The sequence below is a fragment of the Pleurodeles waltl genome, chromosome 3_1, assembly GCF_031143425.1.
Source record: "Pleurodeles waltl isolate 20211129_DDA chromosome 3_1, aPleWal1.hap1.20221129, whole genome shotgun sequence".
In the NCBI taxonomy this organism is placed as follows: Eukaryota; Metazoa; Chordata; class Amphibia; order Caudata; family Salamandridae; genus Pleurodeles; species Pleurodeles waltl.
In genome coordinates, this window is record NC_090440.1 from 1,116,077,627 (window position 1) to 1,116,097,269 (window position 19,643).

The 19,643-nt window shown below is 42.9% G+C and overlaps 1 protein-coding gene across 1 annotated transcript in view; it reads right to left on the reverse strand.

Moving 5' to 3' along the window:
• Window positions 1-2,590: 2,590 nt before the first annotated feature.
• The window catches only part of LOC138285000 (mitotic-spindle organizing protein 2B-like), a 32,648-nt gene continuing 15,595 nt past the window's right edge, over window positions 2,591-19,643 (reverse strand). Inside the window, exons 2-3 of the mRNA XM_069224400.1 lie at window positions 15,510-15,655; window positions 2,591-3,836 (exon numbers count right to left, since the gene is read on the reverse strand). Of these exons, the coding sequence (XP_069080501.1) occupies window positions 3,694-3,836; window positions 15,510-15,655 (289 nt within the window). The 3' untranslated portion in view covers window positions 2,591-3,693. The remainder of the gene's footprint in view (window positions 3,837-15,509; window positions 15,656-19,643) is intronic.

Consider the following 19,643-nt stretch of genomic DNA (forward strand, 5'->3'; position numbering starts at 1 on the left):
ACTTTTGCAAATACCACATTGCTCTAAATGCCTAAAAAAGTGATGTGTGGTATGCAATAAGGAGTCAACATGTAGAGGTGTAGTGCCTAATCAATCTTTAACTGCTGAGTGAACAACCTCTAAACTCTAGCATAAATTCCATTTTACCAGTTTCAAATGTATTCTAAAGAGACACTTTGCAGGATTTAGAATGTTCAACACTTTATAAATGAACAATGGAAAGAACAACACTACTGAATTAAGATGTCCTACTTACACCTTCAAATACCAATAACTAGTTCCATAATCCAATTGAAAAGTTCTCCATAGCAGTCCTATGACTGTCCACACACAGATATGTCACCAACTGGATGTGGTAGCAACCAGCTGTAAATTGTCTTCTCGAATTTCCACCTGGAAAGAGGTCCATGATGACCATAATAGATTTATTTGGCTGTTCTCTTCCATAAGGATCTGACAGCCAACTTCTGCAAGAAGCAGTAATGATTCACTCTTGCTTTCCTGGAGAAAAAAAAAATGAACAGCCAAGAGGTCAGGGTATTTTTATATTTAGCGACAGCAGATCATCACGGCCTTCAAATTGGTCAACATATTGTTTTAAGTAGCCTTTGAAAAGACATTGCATTTGCCTAAGATTTTCATTGAGGAATTGGAACCGAAGTGGTATTTGTTGGATTTTAGCCATAACTCCCTGCTCCCACCTCCATGCCCTTCCTTCATCACTAACCCTGAACACTCCAAGGCATCCTCTGGGCTAGCACTCATATGACATCTCCTTATAAGGAAGACTTTGTAGGTGTGTCCACTCCCCGGTGTTCTTGCAGCTAGCCATATGAATGACAGACAACAGCCTTCTGCAGTCTGTTAGTCCATGTAGGAACTCAAACACTGATCCTCTGCTCCATACCTTTCAATCAACTACACATAGACCAATCCACCCCTTCAAAACACAAGACTGCACTAATAGAATTAAAAGACAGCAAAAGAGAGGACACAGCGAATGGGGCACTGAGGCTAAAATCAATTATATTGGTTGAACATGGAATGACCAGGGTGATGGGCATGCTTGCCATAATGGTAGACCCTGTTATTGTGCCTAAAACCAGTACAAATGCAGTTTAAAAGTACACATAAATGCGAAGGTTGGAGGAAGTAGGAAAAGGAGGGTTGGGTTAGGCCAAATAAATACATCAGTATATTAATTTATGCTGACATTTTGAAATCACATCAGGTATTAGGCCCACATGCATTAGACGGAGTACATTGAGCTACACCTAAAGGACGTTTTAGGCTCACCCAAATACTGGGCACACGTACCCTGGGACTAAAAGCGCTCCTCCCTTTTAGAAGTGAGCACACATCTGTGAAGGAAAAAAACTGTCAGAGAGGGCAAGGTTTCCGATACCTACCAGTTAAAATCAACTGACAAAATCCTAATCTCCCATGAAACACAGTAAACTATCAATCCTTTGTGTAAGCGCAGGACTGCAGGATCAAATATGAATTTGATGACCACGCTGCATGTACAGCAGAGTTTGTGGGAAGCAGTTTATATATACACACGGAACAGAATCCAAACAAAAAGTGGAATTCTAGTAATTACTGAAATGAAAACCCTTCAAAAAATGAAGACACCCCCCTGTAATGAAACAAAAGCATAGGCTAAGGAGCTCTGAGAAGAAGATCTGGTGACCATTCATATGGCTGGAAGGGGGGAAGAAAAAGATTGGGACTCCGTGAGACAGAATACAGTATGTGGACAGTACCAAGGCACAGTAGAGAAAGCACACCGTGTGATTCAGTACTGCCAATAAGGAAACCGAAGTGCAATGTGGAAGACTGAAAGAGGCTGAGACTTAAGAGTACCCATTTACAAGCTTATGAGGTCTGAGTTAACAGAACAATTTTCTTCATGCAATATACACAGATTGGTTTTTGGATCAGTCCTCTTCAAACACTGACGTTTGGAGCAGCTCTTTCAGCCACTGGAATAAAGCATTGTCATTCACATCTTTGGTCAGCCCAAGGGAGCACTGCTCGCTCCATCTTGCGATTGACCGCTTGGTAATTCAGTCTACCTGCTATAGAAATCGTGCATTGCAATTCTGGAGGGACTATTTCACATTAAAAAAAGAACACTAGGTAATAGTACATTTTGCACATTCTATTTTTACCTAATATATGCATTCCATACAGAAAGCATGTTTTACTCCAGTAAGATCTTTATAATGTTTTTTTTTTTTTTTTTTTATAACAGTGCCAGCCTGAACATAACAAGGCCTTCTATTGTGTATCTTTACACAATCACTAATACTACATCACAAAAACCACCACCAATACCACATCATCATTAACACACCAACAATACCACCAGCACTACAACCTGCACATATACCATCACCACCAATATTACCAATCCACATACCAAACAATGGCAAAGCCAGTGGGTCTGTCTTTAATGCAATTTTGCATGGAAACTCTTTTCTGCCTTCTAACTGCCATTTGTTGTCACATTACATTCAGACATATTCGCTTTGCAGATGCCCGCTTCCTAAAGTTACAAGAATTAAACTGACCAAACACACAGCCATCATTTTAAGATTTAATAAATGGATTTCCTTTATAAAATACTGTGATTCTTTTACATTTAAATGCATAGAGAAAACATGTAAAAAGCATAAAGAGCAATGTTAGATAAATATGCGACCCAGAGTCGAGTGGTCCAAACATCAATTAAATAAAGTCATTTTAATATGATGTGAAGCACTGTATTGTTTTACATCATTCTCTATGATCAGTTTACAGGCGTTGCGTTCAAGCAGCTTTTTTCCAGCTTTCTTAATTGTACATTCATTGATTTTCTAATTGTTCATTTCTTCTTGGGGCCAGTAGATTGTTTTGGACGTAAATACTCAATCAATTCTTCATTTAATACATATATTTCGTAGAAAGTGGTTTACACTCATCAAATATCTTCAGAGGATCATGATATCAACAGGTGCCAATACAGTTTAGCAGCATAATTAAGAATGTGATGTTTTGGGGAAGTAATGATGTTGCTGCTTTTCAGTTTTCTGGTGACTCCAACGTTACCCGTGAACGAATGCAAACTTAGAAACCGAAACAGAACACGTTACTCTCAATCTTAAATAAGCAACTGTCATGAAAAAGACCTGACGCATTTAAGAAAGGAGAAAATAAATAAACAACCGGACACACTTTATTGACCCATTTAAGAGAGCCTTAAAAATAAACAACCGCGCGCACTTCATCCTGCAACAAAGCAAGACTTCTTTCGAGCATTTAAACTTATTTTTATAATTTGATATTAAATGCCAAGCAAGCATTTAAATGCAATATGTCCTTTGCTAAATGACTATCCACCATTATTAATAAATATAAAGTTATAGTTTTCATGACTAATATACATCCAAGTCTGAACAAGCAACACAAAAACGATGTTCAACTTTGGTTCACAAATCCAGGCTTTTGGGATATCCAGAAGGGATAAATTTACATACATTGTAAATAAAACGACAATTATTTCTAGTCAAAAATTAACCTGAATATCGTAGTCCAAAATTAAATGGCCCAATGGGAATGGGGAGGGGGAGAAAACAGGGTGGGGAGACTCTCGCTACAAAATAACTTTTGGGTAAAGTCGTGCAGTGCATGTTGGCTTCTTCAGTTGTCTTACGAGCCGCCACTTCCTGTGCTCTTTCCAGAGCCCCCGCTCTTCTGCCCTCTGCTGGCGCTGGGCTGACGAGGCACTCTTTGGCTCGACCCTTCACGGCTGCTGCGTTCTGCTGCTGCAGAAAGATGTGGTTTATTCCGCCCTGCGGAAGAGTAAAATTACATTTTACTAGTCCTACAAAATATTAGAGATTGCATTGGCACGGACCGTGTTCCTCCTCCAGAACTCAAACGCTGCTCTGCACCTCCAAAACTTTCCAATTAATCTGCTGAAAATACGTCCCCTTTTATACCAATCAAAATACTGTTCCAAACCATTACAAATTGGTGAACACATTGGCCTTAAATTACATAAAAGTGCTATTTCGATTTAAATGGAAAATATTGTAAAATGGAGCCAAATTGAGTCTGTAAATTATTGAGAGGAAACACTGGTAGATTAATGTGCTTCGGATAACATTAGCATATATCGGAATGCATACAATAAAAACAATCCGTTTCAAAACGTAAAACACACAATGTGTGTAGGAAAATGGTGGAGTCTACACACGTTTATTTGTACCAGCGCTATTAGTCCACCCCTCTGCACACAGAAGAAGAGAAGCAAGGAGACAGCAAAGAAGAATCAGCCCATATTACCAGGACGAAAAACAAGATCAAGGTTTACCTTTTAACAAAATGTGCGGAGCAAAGAAGCTCTCCAACCTATGTGATAACTGTGTATTTAAGGTCTGTGTCAAAATGACCGATTACTGCAGCTACTATTCATGATGCACTCATATGTCTGAGTTCAAGTCTCTAACTCATCTCCGCAGGTTAGTGTACTGGGTAACCATTGGATGGTTAGGGGCTGAAGTTACTTACAACTAAAGAAAACTCCGTTTTGGGGTGGGGGAATTTGGGGCATGGCGTGGACGAGCACACAGAATGGTCTCGCCTGAGAGCTCACCGACCTCGGATTGGTGGGGGGCAGGGACCGCTCATTCTTGCCTCCTCATGTCACAAGCTCCCCTCCCTCCACCCCCAAAGACGTCACTGGCTACTACAACACTTGAGGGCAGTGGCTCCATGGAGGCCACAGATGAGGCCCTACAAGAGGTTGGCCCTACCCCTATCTTTGCCAGTAACAAAAGGGGACCTCTTATCCCTCCTCCAGGAGATGAAGAGGGATATTGTGGCCATGAACACAAACTTTACCAAAGCGCTCATGGAGCTTGGCAAGTCAGTGAAGGGTGTTGGGTTCCGACTGGAACTGGTGGAGGTGACAAAGCAGGACCAAGTGCAGGATGATCTGAGAGAAGGTGTCGGCTACTGAAACCCAACAACGACTCATGGGCGATGCTCTGGAAGATCATAAAAAAAGTTCCTGACGCAATAACATATGGATCACAGAAATAAGTGCCACCGTCACTAATGCTGAGCTTGAAAACTACATACAGACACTGTTCCATCACACCCTTCGGGACCACAATGGCAGCGATCTCACCCACCTCGTCTTCTCTTCCTACCAGCAACAGCACATTATGTGCTCACCAGAATTCATTGCTACTGGGTCAAGGAAGATATCTTAATAGCGGCTCAGAAACTGGGCATCATCATCATCATCATGGGTGACGACCTTACAGTTCTTAAAGACATATTATTCCAGACCTTGGACAAACATCACAATTTTAGGTAAGTACTGTCCTATTTACAGGAAAAGACAGTTCTGTATCGGTAGGGCTTCCTGCGTATTTGATCTTTACAACTGACAACAAGCAGGTTGCCATGAGTACACCAGACAAAGTCTGAATCCTGCTGCACGTGGCTCCTCCCGTCCAGGCCAGTGATGACTCGCTGGCTACATCTAGCTTCCCATGAATGAATAAATGGCAGCACTCACCCCCAAAGACGGCTCGCAAGGCTTCTGAGAAATTCAAGCGATGGCCTGGTCAGCAGATGGACCTGCCTGAACCAGAAGATTACTGGATTACCCACTGGACGATTGCTGCTTTGGAAACTTGCACTTGGCCTGGGGGTCTGGTGCTTGGTGAACCGCCTTTTTCCACTGCTGGAGCTGTTCCTGCCTGCAGTGGCCTCTGCCCAGCTTGTATGGACCAATTGTTGTTGTATCCTTTACTGTATTGACTCAGTGGGTGGGGGCCTTGGAGAAACCTCATGAGCTGCCCCTCTAACCGCAGCTAATGTACATTATCCAGCTGCTAGGTTTTGTTTACTTCAAACATAGTTTTGCTCCTCCTAATGTTTTCAGTTTAGTTTTACAGATTTAGGGGGTTATTCTAACTTTGGAGGAGTGTTAATCCGTCCCAAAAGTGACGGTAAAGTGACGGATATACCACCAGACGTATTACGAGTTCCATAGGATATAATGGACTCATAATACGGCTGGTGGTAAATCCGTCACTTTTGGGACGGATTAACACCTCCTCCAAAGTTAGAATAACCCCCTTAGTCCTTTTCCCTATCCACCATTCCAGGGTGCGCAAAACCATCCATAATACACTTGAACGGGGCATGAGGTCCCTTCAAGGAGGGTTTGGGGGGAGACAGGGGCCACACCTTCCTCAATAAGGCCTGCCTTACAACTGCTGCCCCTATAAAGAGATAATACCTCCTGGTGTTTCAAAGCCACACCATCTCAGTGTAGCTTCCTTGAACATTCAGGGGCCCAACTCCCCAATGAAAAGGAAAGCACTTCTGAAGTGGCTCCATACCAAGCAGATGGACACCCATGCTTCAGGAGACATATCTCCTAGCATCAGACACTAAGAGGCTCCATTCCTATTGGTTCCAGCTACAGGTCCATGGACCTGGTACCGCCAAAACTGAAGGGGTGATCACTTATTTAAGCAAGGTTTGTCCATAACTAGTTTTAATCTCATATGAACAGGGAGGGTAGGAGTGAGAGCAACTAGGCATCTGGTCTTTCATGTTTTTCTCAATCTATAGCCCAAATGATAATAAAAACGACATCTGTGGCTCCCTACTCCCATTTTGTGCCTGCCTACTTAGGATGAGCTAATTGGGGGCAGGGGATTTAATACAGTTTTAGACTCTACGTTAGGCTGCTCTGTGGTGTGCTACAACACATACCCGATCCTCTCAACTCTGACGTAAGGCATCCAGTATCTCAGGTTGGTAGATATCGGGTGGGGGCACTGTGGGCACCCAGATGCTTTTGGACCATTCCCTGGTGTTTGTGGCCCTAGATGCAGCAACACTCCCTCAGTGCATGAACTCAGTGGTATGTTAATGATCTCTAGTTCCAAGATCCAGGGCTGTGGAACTCAGTGCAAGAGTCCTTGGAGCATTACTTCAAGGAAAACAACACAGGGGAGGTGTTGTGTTATACCAGGGGACCCGGCCAATGCACTGCTAAGAGGTGAACTCAAATCACACATCACCTTTGTCAAATTAACTAAAGCTGAGAAAGAGAACCTTGAGTCTCTTCTTTCCCAGTCTAAGACCGGGCACAAGGCTACAGGCTCAAATAGAGTATATAGAGAGCTAAGAAGAGTAGGGGGGGGAAGTAAGGAGGGAAAAGAGTTCACTGGAACAGCTTTACATAACTGATGCAGCGCGAAAGCCCCTTTATATCAATCAGAAATATTACGAGGGGAGTGACAAGGTCCACTGACCATTGGCAAACAAACTGAGGCAGAACCAAAGTCAAAACTATATTTCTGCCATTAGAGATGAAGAGTGGTTGCACCATACAGATATGCCGGACTTTCTCTACATTTTCAAGATATATTACTCATTGCTATATCAGGCTCACCCCCAGCACTGGCCACCCAGGACCGCTATTTGCAAGATGTTGCCTTTCCACATGCCGACTTCACGCTAATCCAGGAACTTCAGAAGAGATGGGGTCAGCTATACACCAACTGAAAGTCAAAGCAGCCCCCAGGCCACATGGGTTTCCCTGTATCATTTTATGAAGCTTATTGTCAGCTGATGACGAAAACCCTAGCTAAGATCTTTAACTCCTTCCTCCTCACCAAATCAGTAGCGCCAACATGATGGAATCTACAGTAACCGTTACTGAAACCAGGCAAGGACCCCAGGGCCCAGTCCTTTTATAGATCCATTTCCCTGTTAAATTGTGATATTAAAATATTTACCTCCATCTTAGTCTCTCGCATACACTCCATCTGGCTGTGGTTGTTAACTAGCTGCCTTTGGGGATTGCTTAAGAATAGACCGGCTTTAGATAATGTGAGGCTGACGGAAAATGGGGTTGATGTGGCAGAGCAATTCAAAACAACAACCCTACTTATCTTGCTTGACGCAAAGGCTTTTAAGGATGTGTACTGGCAGTTCCTCCACACGATCCTTTCCAAGACGAGACAGGGTCCCCCTATGACATATCTGCTGGCCAATTATAAAACTCTGACATACCACAACAGAGTCAATGTTGCCATCTCCCCTCCGATGTCCCTTAGCAGGGGTGGCAGGCAGGGGTTTTTACACCATTATTTTTACACTCACAGTGAAGCCATTGTCCATTGCATGTAAACCAATCCCGGGATTTGGGGGCTTGAGGTAATGGGGACATTACAAGTTGCCACATTTTGTTGATGATGTACTGGGATTTCTCATGTGCCCCATGACATCCCTTCCACTGCTGTTGGAAGAGCTAAAACAATTTGAAGCAGCTTTGGGATTCCAAAGTAATTATAAAAAGTCTACAAGGATAGGGGCAGTTCATCCCACTCACAGAACCCGGTCTTTACTCTCCACCTTTGACCTATGATGGGAGGGTACCTCCCTGAACAACCTCGGGATCTCCCTGACTAGCTCTATTTGTACACTTTACAAACATAACATACTTCTTGTACTGGAGGCCATACTAAAAGATCTCCATCGCTGGGGTATCATGGAGATATCATGGCTGAGTTACATTAATGACGTGAAGATGGATTATTTACCGAGATTACTGTATTTAACAAACACTCTGCCGCTCTGGATCCCCCGTGACACCATCCAGCATGTCTAAAAGTTTGTGTGGCATATCTGATGCCCCAAGTACCAAAAGTAATGCTCTATAAGAGAACATCAGATTGAGGGCAGGTGTCTCCCAATAGAGAATATTACACCCAGCCTCCAATTTGCAATGCTTTTTGGACTGGCACAACCGTCCTTATACTATGCCTTGGGTGCTCTTGCAACAGAGGTGATTCACCATTCTCCTACAATACATTATGTAGATAAGGCCTCAAGACCACTTTCACCCTGAAAAACCCAACAATATGCTGTAAATAACCCAGAGTTTGTGCTGTGCACACTGAACAATTGCTCTACGGACTAGGGAGCAGGAGTGCCCCCATTATGGGGCCACCTTGAACACTCAATGTTTCCACATGATCACTGCAGCCAAGTTTCCCCTCACACAACTACTACACTGGGCAAATGCACCTGCAGTGAAAGGAAAGGGAGTAGAGCCAACATATCTCTGAACAATTCTCTGCACATGAGTCTACTAGGAAAGGCATCAATGACACCTACTCAGCATTGCGCAGCCTTTTCCAGCCAGGGTGACACCCTTACCAGTCACAGTGGGAACAAGGTTTGGGCATCACTATTGAGGATGACATCTGGCAGCGGCTTTGGTCAGGTGCGGCTAAGACCTCCATCTGCTTACAGCATAAGACCATCTGTTATCAAGTCCTCACAAGATGGTACTTCAACCTGGCCTGACTGTGTGCCATGCAAGGGACTTGCTATCTCTGCTAAAGGAGCTGTGAATCTAGGGGCACCTATTTACAAATGTTAGGGCATTGCATATTCTGTTCTGGGTGGAGGTGCTACTTTTGATCTACCAGATCTGCTCAGTGACACAGCCAATGGACCCCACGGTGCTTTTATTGAGAAAGGCAGGGGATGACTTAGTTTATCCATATACAACCAATAGGGGCACATTTCTCACCTTTGGCCGCCTTTTAGCAAGATTAACAATAGCCCGTCCCTGGGAAAAAACCCTTCCGCCAAGCCTTACTTTGTAGTGGACTAAGGTGTGGCATATATATACCATGGAACGTTTGACTGCAATGGGTTTGGACATAATGTAGAAGTTGAAATTAATTTGGCTGCCTTTCAAGTCTTGTGTCGAAAAGAGCCAGGAAGAACCCAACTACCACTATGTCTAACACCCTACAACGAGTCTGTTTGGAGGGGCTGGTGGGGGTTCAGTCGGACAGCAAACCGGAAGGGGAGGAAGACGAGTCTTTAAGACATGTTTCGGTGCATGTGCCTTTGTGTAACAAGGACCTACGTGCCTAATGGTTATTCTTGCGATTGTGCCACATGATGTAATATGTTACCTTGATTGTTAATGTTACGCTATTACCTCTTAGATTTTCACGCTCCCCTTTCTTTTCCCTGGTGCTGCGATGACCTTGGACCCTCATACTTCCTCCCCCCATTTTTGTTAAATAGTAAGCCTTAGAATCTAATTTGTAGCCAGTCCGGTATCTTATCTATTTTATTTCAATTTACTTGAAGAGTACATCATATGTCCAAGGCATACATCTGCAGGGGAGTTAAGTACTAAGCAATGGAATCCGCTGGCTGCATCTGTAACCTGAAAATGTATGTAGTCACAATACTCCAATTTCAGCAAATGCCTAGCCGTCACTCCTTCGAAGACACAACAAAAAGAAGAGCACTTCTAGCTTTCAAAGACGGATTGAAAAAACTGTCTCTGTGTCAAGATCAAATCTAGTATGTACTTGAAAAAAAAAAACACAAGGTCTGCAAGTATATTTTCAGATGTACAGATCCATTTTGAGGTCGCAGTCGTACACATGATGATTCACAAAATAACAGGGGTTGTGACCACTAATTGTAATTTTTAAATGTACTTAACACCTTTGAAAATTGGAAAGGCCGTTCCGAATCGCAAACGAGGATTTGCTACTTATTCCTAAATTAAATTAGAAGGGAGCGTGAAATGGACAGCCAAGCTGTAATTCAAAGTCACAGCCCAAATGTAAACAGCATCAACAGGCCTCATCTGAAGCTCAAATCAGAAGCATGTTTCTCCATTTGCTCATTTCATGAAATGGGGTCAAGCTTATTGATATGGTACACTGAGACTACCAAGCGCTACTATTCAAATTAAAATACCACATACATTTCTCAAATTAAGGACAATATTTGTGTTTATTCCTATACACGATGATGCTAAATAATCATGGCAAGACAGAGAAAATGGTACTTACCATAGTATAGCTGGTACTTCAAGAGTACCATTGAGCTGTAATTAATACAGAATCTCCCAGTTGTCCTTGCACGCAGCTTCTGTCTTAGGCTCAAGGTTAATGGAATGGTAGGAACACTGGAAAAATATTTTCCCATTGCTCTGAAAATCTACACATTACCTTGGACGCGTTTGGGCATGCGTAACAACCTTGTAAATGTGAGAAAACCAATTCTTAAAAAGGAATATAATAAATTTTGTAGCTGTAGATGGCAGATGTAATGACTACTATTAAACCAGTTTTCAAGGCAAAGGAAGGCGTGCTCAAACGATACTTGGTTATACAGCTAAAACAATAATGCTGATCTAACTTACTCTCAGACGAAATACATATAAGTCCATTAAAAAGATTTTCGTGAAGTATTTAAGGGTTTTCTAAAATTCAGCATGTCGTCATATGGCCACTTGGCAACTCTAAGATCACCACCAATTGTGTCAAACTGTTCAGCAGCATGGTCAGTCCTGACCACAACTTGTGTATATTTCAGGCGCCCCTAGGTATGTTAACGTCCCATGCTGAGCTCGGAAAACAGACAGTGTCCTAACTCCAATGAACTTACTCTTGTTAGGAATGTAACACTGCCAGTCTGGGAAACAGGTATTGAAGTTTTTTCCCTTCACTTTTTCTCCCAGGAGAGCGCACAGAAGAATATAGTAATTCCATACGGCTTTATTCAAAACTGATATAATGAAAAAGTAGAACAGGAGATAAAAGGAGTGCTCAGAACGTACCATGGATAAGTGCTATGAAAGCAGACACCACATTACATTATATGAATTCCTTAATTACGAAGTCCTATATGAAAATAATAAGCACTGAAATGTCTGTCATTGTCAGAAATGCAGTACATTTGATGAACACATGAATGATAGAGTCAGAAAGCCCGAACCCTGCAAAGTCAAGATGCATCTATAAAAATCCAGTGTGTGCACAGTCAGCCGCCATCATGGAGCTACAACAATTTCTCTGAAAGGTGAAAATGCTACTCCCCATGACTAGAGATGTAACGTGAGAAGAAACCAATGGTAAATACCTCTACAAAATTACACACAAATTCAACTAGCTCTGCATTAACATATTGGTCTTTATATGAATGTATAAACAGCACACTATCAGAGGCCAGAATATATTCAACAATATGGTCTTATGAAAGTAAACAAATGTACAAAAATAATCACAAACTGCAATTAAGAACTATATGGGACCGTCTTGGAATGGTAGTCAAGTGCACAATATGGTTGGCACCTGATGAAATAATGCAAAAAAACATGATAATGTAACGCACGCCTTACCATGAAGCAGTTTTGACTGGATAACCAGTTCATTAACCTCTGGCAATTTTATTTAACCAGCATAAATGAACAATCAATTTAACTACGAAGGTAGAACAGTTTCATATTCCTTTAAAAGGTGGTGAGTTCAGAACCAAGAAGACGGTCCCTTGAGTTCTTTGAGCAGAAACCCTAAATTTACATAATTTCTATCATTTCTACCTCCATACTAATTTTGCGTGAATCTGCCACCACCTATAAAGTATTAAGAACAGAAAAACAAGTCAAGAAGCCACACAATTACCACTCTTTATATCAAGAGGTGAAAAAAGAAAGACAATAACACAAACTTTCTTCAGGTCTGCAACAAAAGAAGAAACATCACTTCAATCATCGGACTGGACTCAGTATCTCTTGCACTTCACAAAATTACAAAAAAAACACCTAACCTTTCCTTTGTCTTCAGCACGGAATAACGGCAGATTTCCCCATCACGCTCTTTCTTTACACAACATTGAATTGTTCCAGATTCTATTATAATATATTATGCATGGTTCTCTCTTGCTTGCTAACTAGGACTACATTATTGAAATGCTGATCTACTTTACAACTACAGTATATAAACACTCACAGGAAGCAACAACGTAGCACCTGATTCAAATATATAAACAACACATAAATCAATAGAGGTTCTTGTGGCTGCTTTGCGGACACTACATCTTTTCACATTGAGAGAAATGTTGAATTGGTCCTGCCATAAGCAATGCTCTTACCTATGAGACTCAGAATGAGTGCTCCCCCTAACGAGCGAACTGCTTCATGCCAATTATACCTCCTTCAATATCACCCTGACGCCTCAACCCAAGCTTTATTTTCGTGAGTCTGCAAGAAAAGCATCATGGGGTACTTCTGTGCATTCAGTATTTGGAACAGCTTCAACATGATGCCTGTGGAAATTAATCAGTCACTTGCCACTATGGTAACGTACGGACACAGACACTTGGAAAACATTTTGTAGATGCAGCTTAAAGATTTCAAGTTTCTCACAATGCCAGTCCTCATCTGACCTATTGTGGAAGACTGCTCAGACTACTGTTCCTATTTTTGGGAATAATGAGTTATCAGAACCTCCATTAAATTAAGAAAGTCAGGAATGTACAGGAGAAGTGCTCTATTGTCTGACTGGCAAGCTGTCAATTAAACATTTATAGTGTTGTACTCGGCATTAAATATGCTGTGTTCTCCTCTCACAGGCAGCAAACGTTTCTTGAACAACTGATCGTCATAGTTCTTCGGATGGCCATTCCGAATACTGAAGTAAGTCAACAGAGAAGAAATAACATATGCAATTACCTCACTGAACAATAGAGCCCCACATAATCTTGAAGCTTTCTCAAACCAAACATTTGATCCAGATCTTATCACATCCCTCCTCAAGGTCTTAGAGGAGTAACTATTTACACGAAGCCACACAGGCCAGGGTATTGCTCTGACAAACACTCTAACATACTAAGATTGGAGGATATTTGTGCCCCATGTTCCTAATCAAGATGGTTAATATGACGGTGGTAATGACAAAGCTGCATAACTGGCCTAGCTCACACCCAATTTGCTACAGCCTAATCAACAGCATTTGCTCCCCAGCAGATCAACCGTAATAGCATGTGATTACCATCTAGGGTTACATACAAATGAGCCCAATGCTGCAGAAATGCTGTTCCTGCATTAGACGGAGGGAAGGTGCTCAACTCTTGGTCTTGGGCCTCTCCCCTGGACACAAGTGTCTAGTCTTTCAGGGGAAAACAGTTGAAAGGGTTCTCAAAACCAAGGGAAAAAAGTGCATCAGAAAGAACAAAGAAGCCACCAAGGCTCTGTACACACAGTTTAGACATGTAGTCATGGCAGAAATGAAGACAAAAATAAGAAACAGACGCACTGCACAACTAGACTGAGAAACAATGGTGTCATGAGGAACGCCCTTAGAAAGGCGTATCAAAAGTTTCAACCGTATCAAGCAATATGTTAGCCAAGTGATGCCTCTGACAAGACAAAAACAATGTGTCCATGCACAACATACTTCACGCATGTAAAAGTAAATGCTCAAGCCATGACTGAAAATTCTGCTATGCTCTAGGTGCACTCCTTGCTGTGTGCACAAAACACAGGTAGTTGCTTCACTTGTATGCAATGAAAACAACCACAGGACTCAATCAAGCGATGTTGCAAGTGGCAAAACTTTAACTCATTGACCTGACACTATACTATAAGCAACCAGATCCAAAAGCAAACTGAGCCACTCATATCATCCAAAACACCTGAGATTAAGATCGATCTTTGACCCTGAAAGAAACATGAAAACATTAGCCAGGTTCTATGATGTCAGCATCGATAGCTAAAGATACTGATATTTTTCAGACTTCTGGAACATATGAAGTTAAAAGTACTCTTTTTCAAACCTAATTCTAAGCACAGAGGATAGCAGAGTCCCAGAAGTGACTGTAATAAATATCTACCCAGTTTAAGGGAGTTTATGCACAATTATTGGAGCTAATCTGTCTTTGATAGTTAATTACCTGAGAAGCTCAATTTGACTCAAAGTTGAACAATACAGAAAAGTCCATCAGTTTAAAAAGGATAACGTGTAAGTGCCTGTTTGAGATGTATAGTATGTTTGCGTATACTGAAAAAAAGTATAAAAAACTCAGCCCCCCCCCCAAAAAAAAACGAAACAGTCCGTTTGAGAACCACCACCACCAAAACTCGGTCAAAGAGCTTATTTCTAATAACTCATAAGCCCTGCATAGCTGTCCATGATGGCCTGGGCTTAGGGTCTGGCCAAAGGCCAGGTTCTACAGCCAATAACTCTTAAGTATTGCACACCACTTACAATGCTTATGATCACACAATACTTACATCGATAAGTAACACCACCTAAAAGCGCATCATTACTCAATAACTCATCCTCAAAACAATATATTTATAGTGGTCTAACTGGTAAGAGTTAGTGGTGATGTGGTATGTAACATTACCCGTAAACTAATTTATGACATTAGTAATTGCATTTGTTACAACAATAAATATGGATATCGATGTTCAAGCTGAATAAAATGAGCCCATAAAACCCGAAGCCTTATTTATAAATAGAACATTAAAATACCTTTGGAAAGAATTTGGAGGAAGGAATTAGAATTATGACATCAAAGGAGTCCTTTGTTCCACTGCTTTCTTAAGTTTATTTTGATGATTGTGTTTGAGGGCAACTTTGTAGAGCTACTTAACTAACCTCTAGATTCAGAAAGGGCGACAGGTGGCAGAGCAGAATAAGTTTCAGTAGAGGCTGGGTCTGATTTGTGCCCCGCGCACATAGATTTGAGCATCTGGTAGACTGCCAAGGGAGCCACGTTCATCTTCAATAAATCCAACAGTATTCTGTTAGAAAATAAAGACAACAGAACATTATTATATTACAAATGTTTGTGCTGATTCCAGGGAGAATACCTTGATCACTTTCATATATGTGCTACAATCTCAAATTCATGCAACATTAGCAAGTTCCCGATCTTTTTATTACCATTAAAAGCCACATCTATGAGTAGGGAAAAGTAAATGTTATGAAAGGGAAAACATGAAATACTCTACATTTTGATGAGGAAAGGATGAGCACCTCGGATGAACTGCACAGGGGAAAATACAAAGCCCTCAATATTGGCCAATAATATAAATATTCCTTAATAAAGAGGGAAGTGATGGTGCGATTGTAGCAAGAGCAATACTTGGTAACATGGTGGAATATTGCAATGTCTTGTTCTTAGAAATAGCATCAAGCAGAGCAAAAAAATCCAGCAATACAACAGTAGAATTGTGGCAAACCTTCCAGATGACAGAGTAAAAAGGCTTGTCTGCCTCTCTTTCATCAAGGCATCAAAACCATCTATAATCATGAGTGAACATTCTTCATTTTACCCATTTTGTCTTTCTAACAGGGTCACAGAGACAAACCTTGGATTAAAGAAAGGGAACGGCTTCTGATCCAGTAGGCCATAAGAGGAAAGAGCTAACCAAGCTTACAAGGGAGCTTTAACTTCACTATTAAATAAGGATACATCTTTGCCAGATCGATCTCATTTAATTGAAAGATGACAACAACTGTGCAAATGTAGAAGCCATCAGGATGTTGGCTCACGCTCCAGTGCTTAACTCGTAAAAGAAGAAGTTCAGAGACCCAAAGTTGTGCCTCGAATCGCGCAGTCAGCACTATCAAAGATGAGGATGCCTAATAACAAGGCTGCATAGTCTTTATTTCACCTTAGGTCTGTTTAATCCACCAAAAGAAACTCCCTTCCTCTTTATCGTCACTGCTGCAGGTACTCTTACATCCCAGCTTTTCCCTGTCTTACTCTTTCACCTTATTTTCTCCTTTTGTGTTTTTTTTTTCTCTCTTGCTCTGTATTAAAGGCTTGTTGAGAAAAATAAGTCCCAGTCCCCAAAGCGGTGGGGCTCACCTGCAACCACGGACTCAAGGTGAGCATTGCCCCTGAATCTGCTCAGAATGTTAAACTGAATGAGACCTCTTGCAGTGTAAAGTCCTTGGCCCAAGCTGTCCCTTTCCACTCACCTCTGAGTAGCCCATCCAAACAAAAAGCAAGGGCACCAGTGGGAGGCACAGTTCTTGCCCTTACACTTTTAAAGTGTTGCAACAGATAGAAGGCGAGGACATGATCAATGGCTATCTAGAGGGCAGTGGCTGTGAGGGTACCAGGAAAAGGGCATGTGTGGCAGCAACCTTCCATCACCCTCTACTGTACATGTGTGAAATTAGTGGCAGAAATATTATCGCCGGTAAAAACACGGTCTACTACATTGGAGGATTTTGAATTAACTTTTAAAAGGTACTTGTACTCTGCTGTTAAGAAAGAACAGGTCACCAGAAAAAATCTTAGAAGCCCATAAAATAAACACCCGCTAAGGCAAGACGCCAACCATCCATCTCGGGACATTTTTGATCCAATAATGAAAATAATAAAGGCACACTCCATTTCTAATCCTCCTCAATGGAAAGTGAATAATATTGGTCCCTGTAGGAAGTTGGCTCTGTATGCACTATTTCAAAGTAAGGAAAAGCATGCACAGAGTCCAAGGGTTCCCCTTAGAGGTAAGATAGTGGCAAAAAGAGATAATACTAATGCTCTATTTTGTGGTAGTGTGGTCGAGCAGTAGGCTTATCAAAGGAGTAGTGTTAAGCATTTGTTGTACACACACAGGCAATAAATGAGGAACACACACTCAGAGACAATTCCAGGCCAATAGGTTTTTGTATAGAAAAATATATTTTCTTAGTTTATTTTAAGAACCACAGGTTCAAATTTTATATGTAATACTTCAAATGAAAGGTATTGCAGGTAAGTACTTTAGGAACTTTGAATAATCACAATAGCATATATACTTTTCAAATAAAACACATATAGCTATTTTAAAACTAGACAGTGCAATTTTCAACAGTTCCTGGGGGAGGTAAGTATTTGTTAGTTTTTGTAGGTAAGTAAACCACCTATGGGGTTCAACTTTGGGTCCAAGGTAGCCCACCGTTGGGGGTTCAGAGCAACCCCAAAGTTACCACACTAGCAGCTCAGGTGCAGAGTTCAAAGTGGTGCCCAAAACGCATAGGCTTCAATGGAGAAGGGGGTGCCCCGGTTCCAGTCTGCCAGCAGGTAAGTACCCGTGTCTTCGTAGGGCAGACCAGGGGGGTTTTGTAGGGCACCGGGGGGGGGGGGGGGGGGACACAAGTTATCACAGAAAGTACACCCTCAGCAGCACGGGGCGGCCGGGTGCAGTGTGCAATTCAATTGGAATCAATGGGAGACCAAGGGGTCTCTTCAGCGATGCAGGCAGGCAAGGGGGGGGCTCCTCGGGGTAGCCACCACCTGGGCAAGGGAGAGGGCCTCCTGGGGGTCACTCCTGCACTGGAGTTCCGATCTTTCAGGTCCTGGGGGCTGCGGGTGCAGTCTTTTCCAGGCGTCTGGATCTGGGAGTCAGGCAGTCGCGGTCAGGGGGAGCCTCGGGATTCCCTCTGCAGGCGTCGCTGTGGGGGCTCAGGGGGGGCAACTCTGGTTACTCACGATCTCGTAGTCGCCGGGGAGTCCTCCCTGAAGTATTGTTTCTCCACAAGTCGAGCTGGGGGCGTCGGGTGCAGAGTTGCAAGTCTCACGCTTCTGGCGGGAAACGCGGTTGTCTAAGTTGCTCCTTTGGAAACAAAGTTGCAGTCTTTGGTGAACAGGGCCGCTGTTCTTGGGAGTTTCTTGGTCCTTTTAGAGCAGGGCAGTCCTCTGAGGATTCAGAGGTCGCTGGTCCTGGGGAAAGCGTCGCTGGAGCAGTTCCTTCAGAAGGGGGGGGGGTGGGGGGGAGATAGACAGGCCGGTAGGGCTGGGGCCAAAGCAGTTGGTGTCTCCGTCTTCTCTGCAGGGTTTTTCAGCTCAGCAGTCCTCTTCTTCTTAGGTTGCAGGAATCTGAGTTCCTAGGTTCAGGGGAGCCCCTAAATACAGAATTTAGGGGTGTGTTTAGGTCAGGGAGGGCAGTAGCCAGTGGCTACTAGCCCTGAGGGTGGCTACACCCTCTTTGTGCCTCCTCCCAAGGGAAGGGGGTCACATTCCTATCCCTATTGGGGGGATTCTCCATCTGCAAGATGGAGGATTCCTAAAAGTCAGAGTCACTTCAGCTCAGGTTGCTTTAGGGGCTGTCCTGACTGGCCAGTGACTCCTTGTTTTTCTCATTATCTCCTCCGGCCTTGCCGCCAAAAATGGGGCCGTGGCCGGAGGGGACGGGCAACTCCACTAGCTGGAATGCCCGGGGGTGCTGTAACAAAGGGGGTGAGCCTTTGAGGCTCACCGCCAGGTGTTACAGCTCCTGCAAGGGGGAGGTGATAAGCATCTCCACCCAGTGCAGGCTTTGTTACTAGCCACAGAGTGACAAAGGCACTCTCCCCATGTGGCCAGCAACATGTCTCGAGTGTGGCAGGCTGCTAAAACCAGTCAGCCTACACGGGTAGTTGGTTAAGGTTTCAGGGGGCACCTCTAAGGTGCCCTCTGGGGTGTATGTTACAATAAAATGTACACTGGCATCAGTGTGCATTTATTGTGCTGAGAAGTTTGATACCAAACTTCCCAGTTTTCAGTGTAGCCATTATGGTGCTGTGGACTTCGTGTTTGACAGGCTCCCAGACCATATACTCTTATGGCTACCCTGCACTTACAATGTCTAAGGTTTTGCTTAGACACTGTAGGGGCACAGTGCTCATGCACTGGTGCCCTCACCTATGGTATAGTGCACCCTGCCTTAGGGCTGTAAGGCCTGCTAGAGGGGTGACTTATCTATACTGCATAGGCAGTGTGAGCTTGGCATGGCACCCTGAGGGGAGTGGCAT